The sequence below is a fragment of the Emys orbicularis genome, chromosome 1 (genome assembly GCF_028017835.1).
Source record: "Emys orbicularis isolate rEmyOrb1 chromosome 1, rEmyOrb1.hap1, whole genome shotgun sequence".
NCBI classification, from domain to species: Eukaryota; Metazoa; Chordata; order Testudines; family Emydidae; genus Emys; species Emys orbicularis.
The window spans coordinates 27,531,437-27,553,662 of record NC_088683.1 but is presented as its reverse complement, the minus strand read 5'-3'; the positions used below and the strand labels follow the sequence as shown (position 1 = coordinate 27,553,662).

At 39.6% G+C, this 22,226-nt stretch overlaps 1 protein-coding gene across 1 annotated transcript in view; it reads right to left on the bottom strand.

Annotated features, from left to right (window-relative positions):
* FAM185A (family with sequence similarity 185 member A) overlaps positions 1-22,226 on the bottom strand; it is a 67,500-nt gene that overhangs the window by 32,503 nt on the left and 12,771 nt on the right. Inside the window, exons 3-5 of the mRNA XM_065423228.1 lie at positions 21,072-21,164; positions 9,619-9,757; positions 2,024-2,065 (exon numbers count right to left, since the gene is read on the bottom strand). Of these exons, the coding sequence (XP_065279300.1) occupies positions 2,024-2,065; positions 9,619-9,757; positions 21,072-21,164 (274 nt within the window). The remainder of the gene's footprint in view (positions 1-2,023; positions 2,066-9,618; positions 9,758-21,071; positions 21,165-22,226) is intronic.

Below are 22,226 nucleotides of genomic sequence, written 5' to 3'. Positions count from 1 at the left end.
TCAACACCTCACCTCTGTGTTAGTCAGTCTCCTACGAGATTGACATATATACTAAGGATACACTAAGTAGCAAGATACTATAGAGTCATTGAGAGATATAATGGGTATATTATTCAATTAACTAGTTTTACCTAATGAATGGCATTCCTGTTTGTGCAAAATCTTATTATTTACTGTATTACTAACTTTACTGTATTACTAACTTTATACAAACAGGAATAACATTCATTTGCTAAAATTTGAAAATATATGTACCTGCAGGCAGATAACATAGCGCAGTGGTTATAGGAAGGCACTAAGCGCTAGAAGACCAGAGTCACTGTGTGAGCTCTAGCAATCCACTTAACCACTTTGTGCCTCAGTTTCCCCATAAAACAGAGAAAATACTTATCCACTTGTGTAAAGCACTTTAAGAGCTTGAGGTGACACTACGTAAGTGAAAGGTATTATCATATCTCGCCCAGTGTCCCCTAAGTGTATATGATTCTTTAAAAAGTTATTTTTTCCTTTGAAAATGTCCATAACAAAGCCTGAAAATGAATACAAATGGCTTTGTGATCTCCTGAGGAAAAAGTGAAATGTAACTAATCACTAAGGCACATAAATCTGAAAGATAAAATGGCTCTCAACTGTCAGACACTCCTTAATATTTAGAACTGAGTTCAGTTAACTATGGAAACTATTCGTCATCTGTTAGTAGACAGTGATACCTCCCGTGTTAAGAAACTGTAGTCTTCTAACACCGTCATCATCAAACAGTTCATTTGACAGAAGGAAAAGCAGAGTCTGGAAAGTTGAGTTTAGGTTTGTGGTTTCCATGACTGACTTTTGTGAGGAGATTTGTCGCCTTTATTTTTAAGAAATGTTGATATTGTTTTTTTAATTACTATTGTTTTCAGGTTTTGATATTTCTAACAGGCCTCAATCCTGCAAGGAGCTTGCTGTGGTGGGGTCACTGAGATCGGTTGGTGCTACCAGAAAACACTCAGAACCTTTCAGAATTAGCTCCATAATTGTATTCATTTACAAAAATGTAATTCCTTGAGTGCTCACATTGTATATCCAAAAAAGACAGTCCACCTGATTCACCACTGCGTTACTCCAGTTTTACTTCACTGAAATCACTAGAATTACATTGGCATAAAACTGGAGTAACTCAGTGATGAATCAGGCCCAGTACATTTTGATTTGAAGTCAAAAAGAAGGAGTCACAACAACTCCTGAGCTCATATGTACAGTACAAAATCACAAGAGAACATTGAGATAATTCAGCAGTGTTTTACCATTCACAAACAAAAATCACTTTGTTGAAACAGAGACAAGACTAACCCCGGGCTTTTTTCTTAAATTAAAGAGCAAACTGATTAAAGTGGCACTTTGACTGTAAACATTTTGTCTTTATTTTCTAAAGACGCTCCTAGCATCTTTGCAGATGACATAAAATAATAAAACAATGATTTAATATTACTTGTGAGTGACAAAATCCCAGCCATTCAGTTTTAATCATCAAACATAAGACAAAATAAAAGGTTAAGAAGACACTTGATCATGTTCTATAATTATCTACAGAGAAAGAAGATATCAGATACTTCAGAGCTCTTTTATCTAGCAGATAAAGGCATAACAATATCCAAAGGCTGAAAGCTGAGGTCAGTAAAATTCAGACTGGAAAAGAGAGGTAAATTTTTCATAGTAAGCGTAATTCAGCATTGGAACAGATTACCAAGTGCTGTGGTACATTTTCCTTACTTGGGAATTTTTAAAACAAGAATGGATGTCTTTCTAAATGTATAGCTTTATCTTTCCCAGCATTATAATATTTCTTACAGTTTGCAAAACCAAAATGAAACAATCCTGTACTAAACCAATTCTTTATTAAAAATCCTAGAAAACATTTTAATCACATCAGAAAAACAAACAAAATATGTTACTGAAGATACAAATAATCTATGTATTTCACCTAAATACTATCTGGAAAAAAATACAAGAATGCTGTCCTATTTCAAGAGAAAGTAGAACCTACCTACTGTGATGTTCCCTGTTTTAGTTTGAAGGGTTGTGTCACCTATAAGAGAAAAACAGAGTCAATGTTTTAATGATAAGAGAAACTTATTTTATACAGTCCATTCAGAGGCTGCACAGATTATCTGCATATCTGGGAGTCCTGCTCCAATGACCATAATGCAACTGCTAGTCTACATATTTTTATTTGGGTTGCAAATAAAAATTAACAAAATAAATCAATACAAAATATATTATTTTATATTCACAGAGTTGCATTTTATGAAAATTCTTAACAAATGTGGAAATAAAGTTTAAAAATATGAAGATATGGAAAACAATTTGTGTAAAACTTTATGAACATATAGACAAACAAACAAAAAAAAAGCCAAAAGCATTTCATGGGTATCAACTAATACTTTTTTATTATTATTATTTTGTGCCACATTTTTTTTTTTATTGTGCAGTTAACCACATGGGCCATATGGCTCAGCCATAATGGCTGACTAAATTGGTTTAATTGTATGTGTAACAAAAATGGCATACAGACAGCTAAACAAAAAAAGTTTCCATCTTCCAACAGTGATATATTTTCCAAGTTGAGCGTGGGGGATTGCAATAACATTTTTTTTCCAGGAGGGGTTTTTCTATTTCATACTGCAGGGCTTCTTCTTAAAAAATTCCTGTGGAGTCACTGCACATTACCATGCTATTCCCTTCAAACCACTCTTAATGTCAGACTCCAATGTCAATCTGTGCAAGTAATCACTTTAGTATCTGCATCCCTGTTTTGAAAGAATTAAATGAAATGAGGAGCCGACAAAGTCATAAATCTGTTAAAGGAATCAGTTTATTGTAAACTGACATGTAATTTTTGAGCAAGCACATAACAAGATCGTGGAAAGTAGTAAATAATTTATCAGTTTTTAATTTGTTTAGCAAAACATGATTCTGTTCAGCCGTACTACAGTATTATATTCATTTCTTATGGACACCAGAGCAATCTATTTGACAAAGAAAGGGTGGGTGTTGCAAGGTGTAGAGCAGTGGTTCTCAACCCGTGGTCCACAAACTCCTGGGGATCCTCAGACTGTGTCTAAGATTTCCAAAGGGGTCTGCACTTCCATTAGAAATTTTTTAGGGGTTCACAAATGAAAAAAGGTTGAGAACCAGTGGTGTGGCAGGTCCCATTGGAGATATCAAGCATCCTCAATTTTCACAGATTTTACTGGGATTCGACAGTTCTAAGCACCTCACACAATCTGGCCCCAAGAGATTAAAGAGAATAAGTGTAGAATAGTGCAAGAGAACTGAAGCTAAAGCATGTAAAATCATCTCTTGTTGTACTTGTCAATTTCTGATCAGACAGTACCACATCGTGTTATATGCAGATATCTTCAGACATAGTAAAATCCATGTACTGTACTCTTCCTATTCAACTACAGTGCTTGCAGAATTTGCAAGACCAGTGCCTAAGGCTTAGGATCTACCTCATTAAAAAAAAATCATGTAGTTAATGGTCTCTCAATAGCTGGTAGAAGGTATTATACACATACCTCATATTTATGGAGCGACATTCACACACAAAATACATTCAAAATGCCAAGTAGAACTGCACAGGAAAGTAGTATACTGCAAAATACAGTTTAAAAATGGTTTCCATGATTCGGAAATTGACAACAATATGATGAAAGAAATTTACAATTTTCAAGCCCCTCAGAACAAGACTGAAAATTTTCACATCAGAGGTCAAACTGGGCAATCATAGAAGACAATAGGCATTACTAAGGACGGAATCAGACTGTTTTTATATGTTCTGTCAACTTGAAAGGGGTTTCCCCTCCCTTGCCCTTTCCAGCCTCAGGTATACAGCCCATGTATAGGTCTCCTCTTTTCCTCCTTTTGGTTATTAATACTTATTTCTACACAACAAAAAAGAGACACAGGGCCAGATTCAGACCTGTTGTAATCAGGTGACTCAAACGGACCTGCAGCCACTTACTTGAAATTAGCCCCCCGTTTATAAATTATTAACTATCCCAGAAGAATATTAAACATTTGGAGATTACTGAATTTTCATAAATCACATTAACTCAGCCAATTTGACAAGTTGTTTGGAAGGCAGAGAGCAATTTCTTCCTGTGCTGTGTTGTGAAATGTCCATAGAGTATATACAAAACTGACTTTTAACTCATTTAATTATTCCATTAATTCCAATATTTAGTTAAACTTACAATTTTTCAGCTAACTAATCCTTGAGTCTAAATATATCTGGGGTGGAGCAGAGGAGTTTTGACTATATTTAAATATTGGTTGGTTTATTCTGCACTACTGGATGTGATGTTGTGGTGAAGTACTGTAAATACTGCACTCTAGCTGCTTTAATAAATCACTGATGGTGGTGGCTTAATGTTTCAATGATTTCTGTTCTTTCTGAACATTAATGAGAACCTTTTCCTGCATTCCTAAGTTTTGTTTATCTATAGATATTGTAAGTCTCAACATCAAGGTCAGCTTGAGGCCAAACTCAAGATGTGGCTCCTGGGATGTGAACAGCGGCATCATATTTCTCTTATATTGTATTGCTTTCCCTGTGAATTCCTGACTTAGGCCCATAAGGGGACAAGGCATGTTAGGATGCATGGGAAGGGATAGAGTTCATATCCTCACACTCCTTCTTAGCTTTGGTTTTCTATTGTGAAGTTGATGCTGTTCAGACCTATGCTTATGAAGGAGCTAACACCAGACTGCTAAAATATGTAGAATTTTGAAATGAAGTCATTTAACATATAGTAGTTCCATAATCTGTAATTAAAAATGTATAAGACTCATTTTTGTGCAGGGACCATATTTTCATGTGCTTTTACAGTGCCAAGCTCAAAGAATAACAAGCCTTTCCACATGTCATAGCTTCTTTATAATATCTAGGTGATAAGTTAATGATAGCATAAGAGAGTTCCCATTTTAACCTTCCTCCACGCTGCACATAGCCAAGATCTTTTAAATCAGAAGTTCATTTCAAAAGCTTATGTGACAGAGGAGGAAAAAGGTCTGGGTGTATTGGTTGATCACAGAATGACTATGAGCCTCCAACGTGATGCAGATGTGAAAAAGGCTAATGCAGTCCTAGGCAGGCACAGGTGAGGTATTTCCAGTAGACACAGGAAATATCTGTTACCATTATACAAGGCACTGGTGAGACCTCATCTGGAATACTGTGTGCGACTCTGGTCTCCCATGTTTAACAAAGATGAATTCAAACTGGAACAGGTATAGAGAAGGGCTACTAAGATGATCCTAGGAATGGAAAATCTACCTTATGAGAGGCGACTCAAAGAGCTTGGCTTGTTTAGCCTAATCGAAAGAAGGCTGAGAGGAGATATGATTGCTCTCTATAAATACCAGGGAGGGAGAGGAGTTATTTAAGTTAAGCACCAATGTGGACACAAGAACGAATAGATATAAAATAGGCATCAACAAATGTAGGCTTGAAATTAGACAACAGTTTCTAACCATCAGAGAAGTGAAATTTTGGAACAGTCTTACAAGGGGAGCAGTGGGGACAAAAAACCTAACTGGCTTCAAGACTGAGCTTAATAATTTTATGGAGGGGATGGTATGATGAGACTGCCTACAGTGGCATGTAGCTGATCTGTGACTGCTAGCAGCAAATATCTCCACTATCCAGTGATGGGACATTAGATGGGGCAAGCTCTGAGTTACTACAGAGATTTCTTTCCTAGGTGTCTGTCTAGTGGGTCTTGCCCACATGCTCAGGGTCTAACTTACTGCCATATTTGGGGTTGGGAAGGAATTTTCCCTTTGGTCAGATTGCAGAGACCCTGGGGGGGTTTCGCCTTCCTCTGCAGCATGGGGCACAGGTGACTTGCAGGTTTAGACTAGTGTAAATGGTGGATCCTCTGTAACTTAAAGTCGTTAAATCATGTAATTCAGTCAGAGGTTAGGGATCTATTACAGGAATGGGTGTGTGAAGTTTCTGTGGCCTGCAATATGCAGGAGGTCAAACTAGATAATCATGATGGTCCCTTCTGGCCTTAAAGTCTATGAGTCTACTCTGCATGCTAACTCCTACCAAGTGTAGTAACGCTTACATAATTTAATACCGGTTGCTTTTTAATGCATTGTGGTCACGTAAGTAAGTCTATCAGAAAAAGTAAACAACAACAGGCTAAGGCATTGTGGTTTAAATTCAGGGAATTTAAATAATTAATTTAAATCACTCGATTTAAAAAATAATTTATTTAAATCAGGTTGAGGCTTTGTGTGATAGTTACAAGGCAAGCTGCACTTAGATCCCTTTTAATCTCTCTCAAGTGCACCCTTCTGGGGACAGGTTTTGCCACCATCACCCCTCCTTCTCTGGGAGCAACGATGTGGTTCTAAACTGGATTTCTGGGCTGCAGGCCCCCTCTTTACCATCTGTGTTAACCAAACAGGCTCAACTGCATTTAGCACCTGTAAGCTCTTTACCTCCAGGAGCCTATGACAGCAGCTGATTAAATGACTCAAAAACAACTTCTTCAAAACAAAGCATTATTTATTCACTCTACCTACACAGTAAGCAGAGCAAATGTATATAACAAAAGAAGGCCTATCTACATTTCCCCTTACCAAAACCTTATCTTTCCTTGCAAGCTTTAGTAAGTTCCATTTAGCCCAGTTACCTCCATCTCTGGGTTGGGAGAAACAGTGTGCCCCGCTGCAGTGTACTCTCCGTCTCCCTCTCTCTCTCTCTCTCTCTCTCTCTGAATCCCCATCAATGCTCACTGACACTCCCTGGGGAGCCTCTGGCTACTCACTCAAACCCCTCACTGCCCCCCTTCTTCTCTAGACCAGCAATTTTAAGGTTTAAGCATCCCCTTTGATCCTAGGTTTGGCCTGGAAAGAGTAAACTTTGCCATCTTAGCTGGAGCCAGGCCAGAGGTATTTGCCATATATAGGGCCCTACCAAATTCACAGTCCATTTTGGTCAATTTCACGGTCATAGGATTTTAAAAATTGTAAATTTTATGATTTCAGCTATTTAAATCTGAAATTTCATGGTGTTGTAACTGTAGGGGTCCTGACCTAAAAAGGAGCTGTGTGGGGGTTGCAAGGTACTGTAGGGGGGGTTGTGGTACTGCTACCCTTACTTCTGCGCAGCTGCTGGCGGCGGCGCTGCCTTCAGAGCTGGGCAGCTGGAGAGCGGTGGCTGCTGGCCAGGAGCCCAGTTCTGAAGGCAGAGCCATTGCCAGCAGTAGCACAGAATAAGGACTGGCATGGTATAGTATTGCCACCCTTACTTCTGCGCTGCTGCCTGCAGAGCTAGGCCCTCAGTCGCCAGCCACCACTCTCTGGCCGCCCAGCTCTGAAGGCAGCAGCTCTGAAGTAAGGGTGGCATGGTATGGTATTGCCATCCTTACTTCTGCGCTCCTGCTGGCAGGGCGCTGCCTTCAGAACTGGGTGCCCGGCCAACAGCCAACGCCCTCCGGCCGCCCAGCTCTGAAGGCAGTGCAGAAGTAAGGGTGGCAATACTGCGATCCTCCTAAAATAACCTTGTGACCCCCCCTGCAACTTCCTTTTAGGTCAGGACCCCCAATTTGAGAAACACTGGTCTCCCCCGTGAAATCTGTATAGTATAGGGTAAAAGCACACCAAAGACCAGATTTCATGGTCCATGATGCGTTTTTCAGGGCCATGAATTTGGTAGGGCCCTAGCCATATATGTTAGTTACAAGGTATAGTGGGTTTAATTAACAAATAAACACTCTCCTGATGGGTTTACAATCTAAATGTTGCAGCTTTGTGCTCATTCAGGAGACACAGGAAGCAAAATACACTAGAACTAAAAATAAAAATAACTCATTACAATTTTCAAGCTAAGGGAAATGCAAAAGTAAACAAATGGCAAAAGAGTACATTCAAATGTAAAAATTGTCATTTTTACTAATCTATGGTGTTATTACTAAAATAGAGAACTATATTATTTTAAAATAAGATTTGTCTTAAAGTTTCACCATCAGGTTAAAAACACTTGTTATAACATGTGCACTATATAATCATGAATAGATCTTTATACTTGTCTGCTGTGTTTACAAAGAATTACTGTTCCATAAAAAGGCACTCAAAGTATTAAATAAACTTAGATCTACTTTTGCTTTTGTTTTTAAAAGCAACATTTTAAAAAGAATTGTGTGTTAAAAGAGCAAGTGTTAAGAGTTCCAGAACCATTTAATGTAGAGCTTTATGAAAATAAACATGAAGTAAGGTAAGAACTATTTGTTTAATCTGGATACAGCTCTACTTGCATTCATACTGTTCCTGACCGAAATTACAACACAGCTTTAGATATGTGGATTGTGAAAGTGATTTACCTTCAAGTATGATTGTTACTGTTTCATTTTTGGCTTGAAACAGCCAAAATAAGCTTTTCATAGAGACCCGCCCCCTCCCCCAACATTAACCCCTACCCCCATTCCACATTAAGAACTTAGTTCTTAGAAGATTACTTAGTAAAAGTCAGCATATTGGCTTAATGGACTGAACAGCAACTAAATATAGTATTTATGTAATTACATTTATTTATGCCTCATCTGTCGGAGAGGCTGGTTCCATTCTAAAGGCTGGAACTTTAGCCAGGAAGTTTATCAATCAGTTTTCAGTTTTCTATAATTGACAAAGGAGTGTTTGTTTTTTTAATAAGGATCAGAGGGAGAAGCAGCATTTCTGCAGTGAGGTAAAAATCTGCAGCCTTCATGAAATTGCAGCAAGTTGTTTTGGTAGCCTATAGCTAAAGATTGGAACTTGTGCCAATCTGAGTAATTTTCACTGCTGGTACATGTTCCAGTTTGTCTAACTTAGCTTCAAAATCACTATAAACACATCAAGAACAGAGAAGAGGTGCTCAATGGGAATTCTGGTGAATTATTACTGGGGACCAAGTTCCAACCACTATTACTAATATGAAAGAGACCCATGTTAGCCATCCTTCCAATTCTGGATGAAAAACATTTGGGGAAAAAATATGACATTTGACCTGGAAAATTGTAAATTGGCAGTATACTAGCTATACAGGACGCCAGCACAAACACAGAGAAAATACTTCTAATAAAAACAGTATCACTTTAAGTCATCGTAACCAAATACTATCCAGAAGTCTTGTTAAACAGGTTAACCCCTTTGATTTCTGTTAAGAGATAAAAACAGATATTTAAAAACAAAGTATAATTTTACCACTGATGCTCCTTTTATTTGTTGTATTTTCTACTATTTAACTCTATGGCAAATTGTTAATTTATATCCCTAAAAATGTGGTATGTTTCTTCCTTTTATGCTTTTTCCTTACTATAACAAGCTTACTTATGGAAGTATCTTTAAAATACAATATTATTTACAGCAGAGGAAGAATTAACTAACTTGTCTTATATATGGTGATCTCATCATTTTAGCATTTGCCAGTGTTGAACTGTTTGAGTCTGGTTTGCTCAGCTGCTGTGTCTGCAGTTGATTATTTAGGGCCCAGCCTCATGGGAGCAGTCATTTTGTTTTTATAATTAACACTATAGATACCCGCACATCTGCTAAATTCCAGACTGTATTTTGCCTTTTCTGTCTTACCATGAATACTTCCCAGTAGAATATCACCAGCTGTTGAAGACAGAAATGAAGATTCTGCATAAAGATATTTGGTTTTCAACAAACCATCTTCAGTAGAAATTTTGATGGATGTCCCCTGTAGTTTCTCTATATTCACACTCTGTAAGAGAAACGAGCTGAAATAAGCACCATGGAAACAGGGCCGGCTCCAATGTTTTTGCCGCCCCAAGCGGCGGGGGGGGGGGGGGGGGGGGAAAGCCGTGATCAGCAGCACTTCGGCGGCGGCTTCATTCTTCGGCGGCAGGTCCTTCCCCCCGAGAGGGACTGAGGGATCCACCGCCAAATTGCCACCAAAGAGCTGGATGTGCCGCCCCTTTCCGTTGGCCGCCCCAAGCACCTGCTTGCGGCGCTGGTGCCTGGAGCCAGCCCTGCATGGAAATATGCCAAGGCTCTTTGAGAGACAACAGAACTACATGACATGCATTTACCCAGATACAAAACACAAGTGGAGTGTCAGATCTCAGCTAGAAGCTACATAACACACAAAATAAATCATCATATTTTGCACTTCCATTCTAGGACTTTAAAGCACTTTATAAGTATAAACCGAATTAATCTTTACAACATCTCTGTGTGGAAAGGAAATATTATTATACCCATTTTACAGGTGGAGAACCTGAGGCACAAAGAGGTTAAAAGGATTTTTAAAGGCAACACAAAAGAGTCTGTGGCACAACCAACAATAAGGTTCCAGTCCTGTGTTTTACTCACATGACAAGAGTGATCTTTAACTCCCCAAATAAGGGGAGTTAAAGATCTCAGCCAGAACCTACAAAATGAAGTAAATTTAATCTGTTTCAAAAATAAGTTAAAGAATATGATCAAAATTAATAACTGAGGGTTAATGATCTTGAGACAGACTTTTGCAGATATTTAAGAGATGAAGTTAAAATGACATGCTTTCATAGGAAGTAGTTTACTGTGAGCAACACCATACCAACACTATACATAAAACATAATATGAACATTGTTCCTCTTGCCCCATGTGGGTTTGAAGGTTCTGTTCTGCTGTTTACTCAGACTTTTCATTGGCTCACTTTGTGAACATGACACATGAAAAACTGATAAAAGACAGGCAGAGCAGAGCAAAGTAATATCATTATTTGTAGTAGTTGTATTACTGTCGTGCGAGCCCTAATCCATAGACCAGGACCCCCAGCTAAGCAGAGCCTTAAAGGTGAAGGCACGGGGTTTAAATCCAACATGGCTGAAGACACAGGAAAGGAATTTGAAGGTATCATCTTGGACAGACTGGAGGGGTACAGAGTGGGAGTAAGTAGAACTTGGCCTTTGTGCAAATAGACTTGTAACTATTTGGACATGCACAGTAGGAGATGCATTCTCATGTGATTACAAAGAAAAGAATTAAATTCTTATAGATTCATAGATTATAATGTCAGAAGGACCACTAAGCTCTAGATTGGTCTCCTGTATGAAACAGACCATAAGATTCCCTAAATTAATTCCTGTTTGAACTAGAGAACAACTTTTAGAAACACATCCAATTTTGATTTTAAAATTGCCAGTGATGGAAATCCACCACAATCCTTGGTAAATTGTTCCAATGGTTACTTCACTGTTAAAAATTTGCACCTTATTTCCAGTCTGAATGTCTCTAACTCCAACCTCCAGCCATTGGATCATGTTATACTTTTCTCTGCTAGACTGAAGTGTCCATTATCAATTTTTTGTTCCACATCGGGGTGCTTATAGACTGTGATCAAGTCTCCTTTTAACCTTCTCTTTGTTAAACTACAGTAGAACCTCAGAGTTACAAACACCTCAGGAATGGAGGTTGTTCATAATTCTGAAATGTTCGTAACTCTGAACAAAATGTTATGGTTGTTCTTTCAAAAGTTTACAACTGAACATTGATGTAATACAGCTTTGAAACTTTACTATGCAGAAGAAAAATGCTGTGTTTTCCCTTTATTTTTTACTAGTTTACATTTAACATAGCACTGTACTGTATTTGCCCCTTTTTTTTTTTTTTTTTTGATCTCTGCTACTGCCTGATTGTGTACTTCCAGTTCCAAATGAGGTGTGTGGTTGACTGGTCAGTTCATCACTCCGGTATTCATAACTCTGAGGTTCTATTCTAAACAGACTGAGCTTCCTTAAGGCTTTCACTATAAATCGTGTTTTCCTATCCTTTAATCATTATCATGGCTTTTCTCTGAACCCTCTTCAATTTATCAGCATCCTTCCTGTATTGTTGACATCAGAACTGGACACAGTATTCCAGTAGTCACACGAGTGCTAAATACAAAAGTAATATAACCTCCCTACTCCTACTACATATTCCTCTGTTTTTATACATCCAAGGATCACATTAAATTTTTTGGCCACAGCATCAGACTGGGAGCTCACATTCAGCTGATTATCCATCATGACCCCCAAGACTTTATAAAAGTCGCTGCTTCCCAGGAAAGAGTCCTCCATCCTGTAAGTATAGCCTACCTCTTTTGTTCCTAGATGTATAACTTTACATTTGACCATATTAAAATGCATATTGTTTACTTGGGCCCAATTTACCAAGCAATCCAATACTTACAAGTTCAGCATGATTTGTTTTGTAATTATATAATAATTCAAGTTACACTCCTGTTCAGCATGTTTTAAATTTGCCAGCTTTGCCTTTTTCCTTAATAAAATGTAGTGTGCAAAATCATTATCCATCCTATGAAATGATTTACAGCCTTGTGGTGTACATCAGCTCATCTTAAAATCCACTTTGGCATTTTAATGCTATCTTCGCCTTATAAGATGAACAAGTTCATGAGAAAAACCAATCTCCCATCCCATACAATCCTCTGAAAAGGATGTGATGTAGAAAAGTTTTTACAAATATAAGGACGTGTCATCAAACTCTTCTGTCTAAGGTTCTCTCTCTCTCTCTCCACCCCTGCTATGTAAGTTTACAGTCAACTAAGTTTGGGAGTGAAATCCGCGCTCTCATTACAGCCCCTTTATGCCACATAAAACAGCCAAAGCAGCATAAAAGGGTCTTAAGAGCCCTGTACCTCACTGAGGGTACTGCAGTGGTGTACGCACAGTGGAAGACCGCTCTTGAGGACATCCTTACAAGCCCTGGCATAGGGGCATGCTGGGAGCAGGGATGGTGTAAGGCATGTTGGAGGAATGGGTCACAGAACTGCAGAGATTTTGGGCAACATTGCAACCCACAGGGCAATGGGGAGGCTGCCTTAGCCCTGGGACCTAAGTTAAGTTATGCAAGGGGCCTCTCCAACCCCCCAGACAGCCTAGGATTAGGAGGGCACAAAGATGGTTTATCGCTTAGGCTTTAGAGGCACAGCCCAGACTCTAACCCTATATTTCATATACAGTGCACAGCTAGAGTGATATTTGGTCTCAGACCTCATATAATTCAATAATATTCATGGATTGTTGCCAACTTCTGAAAAGTCATTTAAATATTTTATTTAAAACTAAACTGCTCTATTGCGATCAAGATTCCATGTATTCAGCAATTCCACAGCTGTGGCAGTTGCCACACAAACCAACATGTCCCTCAAAATTATGTTTCAGAATTTAAGCTTTCATTTTTAAAAAGGTTGAGGGAGAGATTTTCAAAGGCACAACTGGCAGTTAGGTACCCAACTCCGATGGAAAGTGAATGGAAGTTCGGTGCCTAACTGCTCTTTATGCCTCTGAAAACTCTCCCTCTAAGGCCTTGTCTACGCTACACAGTTTTGTCAACAAAAGTGAGCTTTCATTGACAAAACAGTGGAGGTGTACACACTGCAATGCTCCTCCCACCGATATAACTCCCCTGCTACGCTGACATAATAAATCCACCTCGATGAAAGGCATAGGGCTTTTTGTGACATACTTAGAGTGACACAGCTTCAATGTAGACACTGCGCTTTTGTATGTCACCCTAACCTGATCGGTCTGGTCATCAGTTTGAACTCCTCTGCCCTGAAGGTACACATGTATGTATCCCTCTGCCTTTTAAAGGCCTGGGAATTTTTGAAATTTCTCTTCCTGTTTGCTCGGCCTGGACAGTTCACACAGCATCTTCCCGGGTGATCATGCTGGCTTTCTGCAACAGATGTGCTTCCCCATGGAATACACCGGAGCTGTTGGATCACACTGGGTCTGTGGGGAGAGGAGGCTGTGCAGTTGCAGCTTTGCTCTAGACTTAGGAACTTTGATTCCTATGGGCTGATTGCTAGCGGCATGCAGGAGAAGGGGCACGAAAGGAACACGCAGCAGGCCCATGCTAAAATCAAGGAGCTGAGGCAGGCATGCCAGAAGGCAAGGGAGGCCAACCATTGCTCTGGTGCAGCACTGAAGACATGCCGCTTCTACAAGGAGCTGCACGCCATCCTTGGTGGCAACCTCACCTCTACCGCCAATAGCCCCGTGGATACTTCAAGGGGACTAGAGGCAGTGGCCAGCGCAGTCAACTCCGAGGATGAAGTGTAGATGAGGAAATGGAGTTGGAGGAGGAGGTGGAACACACAATAGGGTGATCTGATAGCACGGTGAGTCAGGACCTCTTTTTGACTCCAGAGGGGTATAGCCAGTCCCAACACTCTGGCTCTGGCATGCCTGAAGCAGGGGACACGAGCATGGGTAAGCACGCATTTTGCTTTGATACTTCATTGTGAGAGGAGATTGAGCTCTCATGTACTTTGTTATATGGTAAAGGATGGATAAGGGAAAGAAATTAACAACAGAACATATGCAGATACACAGCGCGGGCCCGGCAGAAAAGTTTGTTAATGTAGACCGGGAGGTCCCAGGAAACCTCCATAGAGGATGATTAAGCTACTGGAGGACCACAGAGAGATGCTCAAGTCGCTCATTAGGCTACAGTCAGAGCACATCCATGCACAAGTCCCTCTACTGCCAATACAGAACTCCATTCCATGCCCTCCCCAAACGCCCCCACCACATTCCATGCATATTCCCAGTCCCTCGCAGTACCCCTTGCATTCCACCCCTAGAGACTGGTTTCACAATGAAAGCTGGAGTTACACACAGCTCTGAGACACATAACTGAGAGACTGCTCCTCATTTCCATGTCCCCTGTTTGAAGAAATATTTGTGTTTTGTTGTGTTATTAAACTTTATTCTTTTATACAAATTGACTCTGTATCTGTGCCATACACACATTAGTTGGTGCTAACATTCAAACACAGTGGCTATTGGCAGGAATATTTGCTCAGTACAATTAACGCTCAGGAAGCAAGCACTACAGGGGTCATTCAGGGAGCCAAATAAACATTGCCTGGCTTCACATAAAGACACATTCCTAGGAATCATTGTCAAAATGTTCCTTCAAAGCCTCCCCAATTCAAATAGCACCCTGCTGTGCCCTTCTAATTGCCCTGTATCTGGCTGCTCAAAATCAGCAGCAAGCCAATCAACCTCAACATTCCACCTCTGGGGAAACTTTTCCGCCTTCGGTTTGCAAATATTGTGCAGAATACAGCAGGCTGAAATGACCATAGGAATATCTTCCTCACTGAGGTCTAACCTGCCAAAAAAGCAGTCCAACAACCTTTTAATCTGCCAAAGGCACATCCATCGGTTATTCGGCACCTGCTGAGCCAGTTGTTGGAGCACTACTTGCTGCTGTTTAGGTTCCCGGTGTAAGGCTTCATGAGCCATGGGAGTAAGGGATAGGCAGGTCTCCCAGAATCACTAGGGGCATTTCCACATCCCCCACTGGAAGCTTCTGGTCTGGAAAGAAAGTCCCAGCATGCAGCTTTCTACACAGTCCAGTGCTCCTAAAGACGTGGGCATCATGCACCTTCCCTGACCACCCCGCACTGATGTCAATGAAAAGCCCCAGTGATCCACCAGTGCCTGCAAGATCATGTAGAAGTAGCCCTTTCAGTTGATGTTCTCCTTCTCAAGATGGTCTGGGGTCAAAAGAAAGATATGTCTTCCATCTATTGCCCTGCTGCAGTTAGGGAATCCCAAAGCCTTGAAGCCATCAAGTATTTCCTGAACATTACCGAGAGTCACAGTCCTTCATAGGAGGCGGCGATTAATGGCCCTGCACACTTGCATCACCACAACCCCCACGGTGGATTTTCCACCTCCAAACTGATTCGCAACTGACGGGTAGCAGTCTGGAGTCGACAGCTTCCACACAGCGATTGCCACTCGCTTCTCCACAGTGAGGGCAGCTCTCATTCTGGTGTCCTTCTGCTGCAGTGCTGGGGTGAGCTCCCCACACAGTTCCAGGAAGGTGGATTTGCGCAGCCAAAAGTTCTGCAGCCACTGCTCGTCATCCCCTACGTTCATCACGATGCAATCCCACGCAGTGCTTGTTTCCCGAGCCCAGTACTGACAGTCCACCGTGTGCAGCTGCTCCGTGAATGTCAGCAGCAATCTTGAATTATTTCTTTACATGGCACACAGCAGGGCAGGCAACACTGATTCATTTTCTGTTTCATAGCTTATGAAACACAGCGGGACCAGTCACGTCGTGTTCATAATGCTCATCACCAGACTGGTCAGCAGTTCAGGATCCATGCTTTCAGGCAGAGGTGATGGCAGGCGCACAGTTTACAAGGGCTGTTAAAAAAATGGCACGAAACTAAGTCGGAAGCCCATGAAATGATGGGACAAAACAAACTGCATCATGGGATGGTGAGCACACCCCCATGATGCATCGCAATCCATTCCCAGAGCTCGATGAGTTGCACAGTGGGATAGCTTCCCACGATGCAATACTCTCTGTGTGAAGGCAAAAGCACTGACTGTGGACATGCTCCGCCAACCCAAGGAAAATTGTGTGGACATGCACAACTGATGTAATTAAAGCAGCTTATGATCATTGACCTAACTCTGTAGAGTAGACATGGCCTTAGTTTCTTCTTGTTGCAGTGCTAGTGTAGCTAAGGCACTGGTGGCTCTTGGCATTTTAAGCATCAGGCTAGAATTTTGCTGCCTATATTTCCATACCACTGATAGTAACAATGATGGCTTCACTAATGTAGATGGGGTTCCAGGTGGTCAGCAACATTTTAAACAACGTGACAGGATTAGATGTCACGTTGTTTAAAATGTTGCTGACCACCTGGAGCCCCATCTACATTAGTGAAGCCATCATTGTTACTATCAGTGGTATGGAAATATAGGCAGCAAAATTCTAGCAAAAAGACATCCTCCTGTAGCTACAGCCTAAGTGTAAAGCTGCAGAGCTGCTTTCCTGAATATGCAAAGAAAGCCTGAAACAATAATCCTAAGAGGTGTGAAATACCCCCTGTATCCTCATGGGGTATTAACTCTGGCTCCTGCTGATGACAATTTAAATATTAACATTAACAACAATTTCACTGCTTAACATTTTTATCAGTGATAGCCAGCTAATGGGCTTACTTGTTACTGGATGCAGTGGTTGATATTGAGGTGAAGTGCAATAAGGAAGCTAGTTACTAATGAAAGTTACCGAGGTGAGGAATGAGCATTTCAAGGCACCTCAAAATTCTAAGATCACCTCAGATCTCACCCACAAGTGCATGCCCACAAAAGCAGGATACACAGTTAAGACACATACTATAAACAGAGGAAGATGGGTAAAACAGGGTGGCTCCTCACTGTGACTATTTTTAATGTTGAATCGTTTATCTTTTATAGATTTTTGGCAGAATCTGAATGGCTTTGTTTTGTTAAGTAAGTGTTATATAAGATCCTACAAGTGTAGATTAGCCAATGACTTCCCACCGAAAAAAGTGTTTCACCAATCAATCCACCAGAAATTCTTGGGGAATTCCATTCCTTCTGGGAAAGATCAGAACATAAGAATGGTCATACTGGGTCAGACCAATAGTCCATCTAGCCTAGTATCCTGTCTTCTGACAGTGGCCAGTACCACTTTCTTCAGAGGGAATGAACAGAACAGTGCAATTATCAAGTGATCCATCCCCTGTCATCCATTCCCAGCTTCCAGGAGTCAGAGGTCTAGGGACACCTAGAGCATGGGGTTGTGTCCCTTTCCATCTTGGCTAGTAGCCACTGATGCACTTATCCTCCATGAACATATCTAATTCTTTTTTGAGCTCAGTTATACTTTTTTAGATGCATTACTTCAGCCTTGCAAAACTCATTTCGCCTACATGCACAGGGTGATTAGTTTTCTTTAGGTGTACAAGTAAAATATCATTAGTTCATTCATCAGTATAGTAAATGAGAGTGAGTAGATTTTGTGACTGGGCAAGTTTTCATGACAAGTTTGCCATAGTGCGTTAATTTCCAAGTCTCAATAAAAAATACTTGAAGAAGCAAACCATACTTTCTTTCTTATTTATTTATTTATTGCTCTCATTCTTTGTTTTATAAGCACCTTGACCATTTCTTCATTTTGTCTAGTATTTTAGAAAACAGCTCCCTTTGTGGCTGAAATCTTGGGTGTCCAATTTCAGCCCAGAAGAAATTATAGAGCATAGCTAGAAACCCCTCACATTCCTGGTTTATAATGGAAATGCTGACAAACCCATAACTACATAATGATGACTACCACTAATGGAACAAAAGTGTAACAACAGCACACATTGCAGATATAACGCAGCCTGATTACTAACAGAAACTGCTATTTGAGAAAAGCCAAATATCACACTCGAAAAACTGACTGCCCAAGTACTGCATTAAGAAATTTTACTCTGTAGATGAACATGATGGGCCAAATTCTGTTCCCAGTGCCACGGCTGTAAATTCAAAGTTACTCCACTGACCTATATAAAGAAACTGTGGATTTACAAAAGTGTTACTGAGAGCAGAGTAGTCCTTAACTATATTATCTAAATTATTATGGGCTTTTAGGAAAGTACATTTCCAAATATTAAAAGCTGTATGAAATTTATTTGAATGTTTTATTGCTTCAAAAAAATCACATTTTAGCAGAACATTTATGTAAAAAAATAGTAATATTTCCAAGGTTAAAATGCATCCATTACATTAGAGTATCTTTAGATAGGCTGTAGTTTGTATTTACAATACAAATGTCACATTCTAACACATGGAATACTTATGTGTCAGATTCTGCTCTGACACTGGCTTTACACTGTTGCAACTCCATAGCTAAATTCTACTCTTGGTAAAACCAGTGTAAATTTGGAGTAAGTCCATTTAATTCATGGATGTAAATGAGAGTAGATTATGACGAATGACTTACTTATGTTAATCCTAATTTACACCAACATATATGAGAAGAGAGCCAAAGCTAGTATGTTGTAAAACAAGTGAATCTGCTTTGAAATATGGCCCCTTACACTACTCTGAATCTTACTCAATATGAAAAAGCAAGGGCCCCAATCCTCAGGTCAGGCCCAAGGTCATTCCTCCAGATGACTGTATGCTAAAAGGCCAGGCTGGGGTAGCATAGTGCCAGCATAGCCAGAGGAATTCTCATCTGTCTAGTTAGGACAGCTTTAGAGTCCCTTTGCACCACTGAAGCAGGGGCCCAGATCTGGTCCAAGGAATGGTAGCTGTACAGAATACTCTTATCTCTCTTACCATGAAAAAAAGCAAACGAAGGACAGTGGCATGAAACTTGCCTTATGATGCCATCTGCTGGAAAATATGAACTATTTCTACTTTAAAACTGGTTTGTATTAACCACACTCTTCAGTTCACATTGTATGATTAGTATTACCATTGTATAATTAGTATTACATACTCTCATTCAGTATTTTACCTAAACAACTAACCAGATATACACAAACCATTTTCTGCTTTAGTTTTGTTTACTTTACAGCCCTGAAATTATTAGATGTGATTAAGATCCATTGTACAGTATCTTGTACACAATTTTTGTTAAAACGTTATGGACAACATGTTCAAACTTGGTTGCCTAGAGTTAGGCAGCTAAATCCATATTTAAGAACCTAAATAAATCAACTGATTTTCAGAGATGCTTAACTCCCATTAACTTCAGTGGAAGCTGTGGGTGTTCAGTACTTTTGAATATCAAGCCACTTTTAATTGGGTACTTAAATATGGATTCAGATGACTATTTTAGGCACCCATATTTAAAAATTTTGGACAATTTAATCCTAATGTAAGGAGTCACAACTAAGCTGGAACTGACAGAGTTGCATCTACTTATTCCATAGCTAATTTGTTCCTATGTTAGAATAAAAGGAGATTGATTTTTATTTTTATTTAATATTAACAAAAACTAGCATTTAAATCTACTATGCTAGAATTCATATTTATAGATTGACCTCACATGCAAAATTTAAAATGAAGCAAGTTAAACAGTCAAAGATACAAAAAGTAGTCTTGTCAGCAAGATACCAGATTTGAATCTTAGTTTAGTAATTTAACTGACATACTTTATAAAAGACAAAATAAGAAATCTTGAGTTCCAGCCTCTGATCTCTCCACACGTGGGAGAGGCTGTATTCATTATTATTATTTGTACTGGTGTAGTGACTAGAGCCCCCAATCAGGACTGGGGCTCCACTGTGCTAGAAAATGTACATATATAAAAGAAAAAAAGACAGTCCTTGCCCTGAAGAGCTAACAGTCTAAGGGCTTGTCTACACAGTGCATTAGTCCACACCAGAGGGTTATAAATTCTAATGTGCACTAGCACAGTGGCTCTCAACCTTTCCAGACTACTGTACCCCTTTCAGGTGTCTGATGTGTCTTGTGTACACCCAAGTTACACCTCACTTAAAAACTACTTGCTTACAAAATCAGACATAAAAATACAAAAGTGTCACAGGACACTATTACTGAAAAATTGCTTACTTTTTTATTCTTACCATATAATTATAAAATAAATCAAGTGGAATATGAATATTGTACTTACATTTCAGTGTACAGTATATAGAGCAGTATAAACAAGTCATTGTCTGTATGAAATTTTACTTTGTACTGACTTCGCTAGTGCTTTTTATGTGGCCTGTTATAAAATTAGGTAAACATCTAGATGAGTTTATGTACCCCCTGAAAAACCTCTGTGCACCCCTCAGGGGTATGTGTGCCCCTGGTTGAGAACCACTGCACTAGCATACTATGCACTAATTGGCCCGTGTGGACACTACTAGCAGTCAGTAAAAGTTCCCTAGTGTGTTTTAATGTAATTCTGTTTCAAACAGACTACAGTACATTAACATGCACTAGGGAACTTTTAGTGCACATCAGCTGGATACACACAGGCCAGTTAGTGCGCAATGTGTTAGTGTGCATTAGAATGTACATCCCTCGGGTGTGGACTAATGCATTGTGTGGACAAGCCATAAGTATATGAAAAAGACAACAACCAGATGGAGGGTAGACAAGTTAAGAATGAGATGAAGATTAGCTGATCAGAATCAAGTTGTGATACATAAACATTTCTCAGCATTTACCTACTTTACATCAGACAACTTGAATTATAAATATAACAATCCCCAAAAGTGAAGACTTCACTTTTTGCTTACACTTTTCTCTGCTGCATGAATATCTGCATTTCCATGAAGAGTTCCCAGACAGATCACTTTGCCTCCTTTAGTTCGTACATGGATTTTATGACTCTGAAAAATAATTATACATATGTATCAAAATAGTTTAGTTTCAGATTCTGTTTATCTTTGTTCTTTCAAACTCCACTGTTCAAATCACTCTTGATCTGCAAACCTCAGCAATCCCACTTATTGAGCTTCTTCTGGAAAACTGCCAAGTGCACTAAGTAATTTTGAAGTAGACATCTTTCCACTGTGGCTAAAACCAAATTCATTTTTTCTTATGATTCAAGATATACACAAATGGATCACTCTGCCCAGTTCTCTTCTTGTGAAAGCAACTATTTTGGAGCCAAATGGTCACACTAACTTAAATGTGGAAATAACAACACGTCAACATGATTTTACTTTTTTAAAATAAAAAATACCATTTTAATGCCAATAATTTCGCAATATTTTGTGGTTCATCCCACTTGAAATCCTGTAATGCGAGATTTCCAATAATACCAAGCTTGTGCTAAAATGTTATGTCGTTGTACAGATACCAAGCATCCGAAAGTCACTTGGTAATTTTCATTGATAGAAGTTGGGTAATTTTTGCCCCGAGTCCTAAAACCTACCACAACCAAGTTTTACCAGTTTCACTTTCTATTGATAAATACTAGCTGGGAGAGCGAGACCAGTAAAATGCTCAGCATATTGGGGGAGGCAGTTGAGGGTCTAAAGCTTGAGAACAAATTAGTCTTCAGCAAAAGTGGGTGTAAATATCTTTCATATTTGTGACCCTCTTTTCTCTCACCCCTTCCTCAGAAATTGATATGATCACTCCACTTACTCAGCAGCTTTAAGGACACACAGCTTCTCCTGAGATGAAAGCGTCACTATGTAATATCTTACTAGGGCGCGTGAAAGACCCACCAAGACTTCTTACCCTCCTCTCTACAAATCATGCATTTTTGGCTACCAACCTGACCAGAAAGCATATCCAAAAGGCAGCTTTATATGTTAACTGTTTATGAAACGCATATTAAAGGCGTGCAAAGGAAAGTAAAGATGTTTGGCTAACAAATTCAGGCTATTATACCATGCTTATTTCATTCTTTACGGTAGAACCAATGGATGGTTGAAACAATC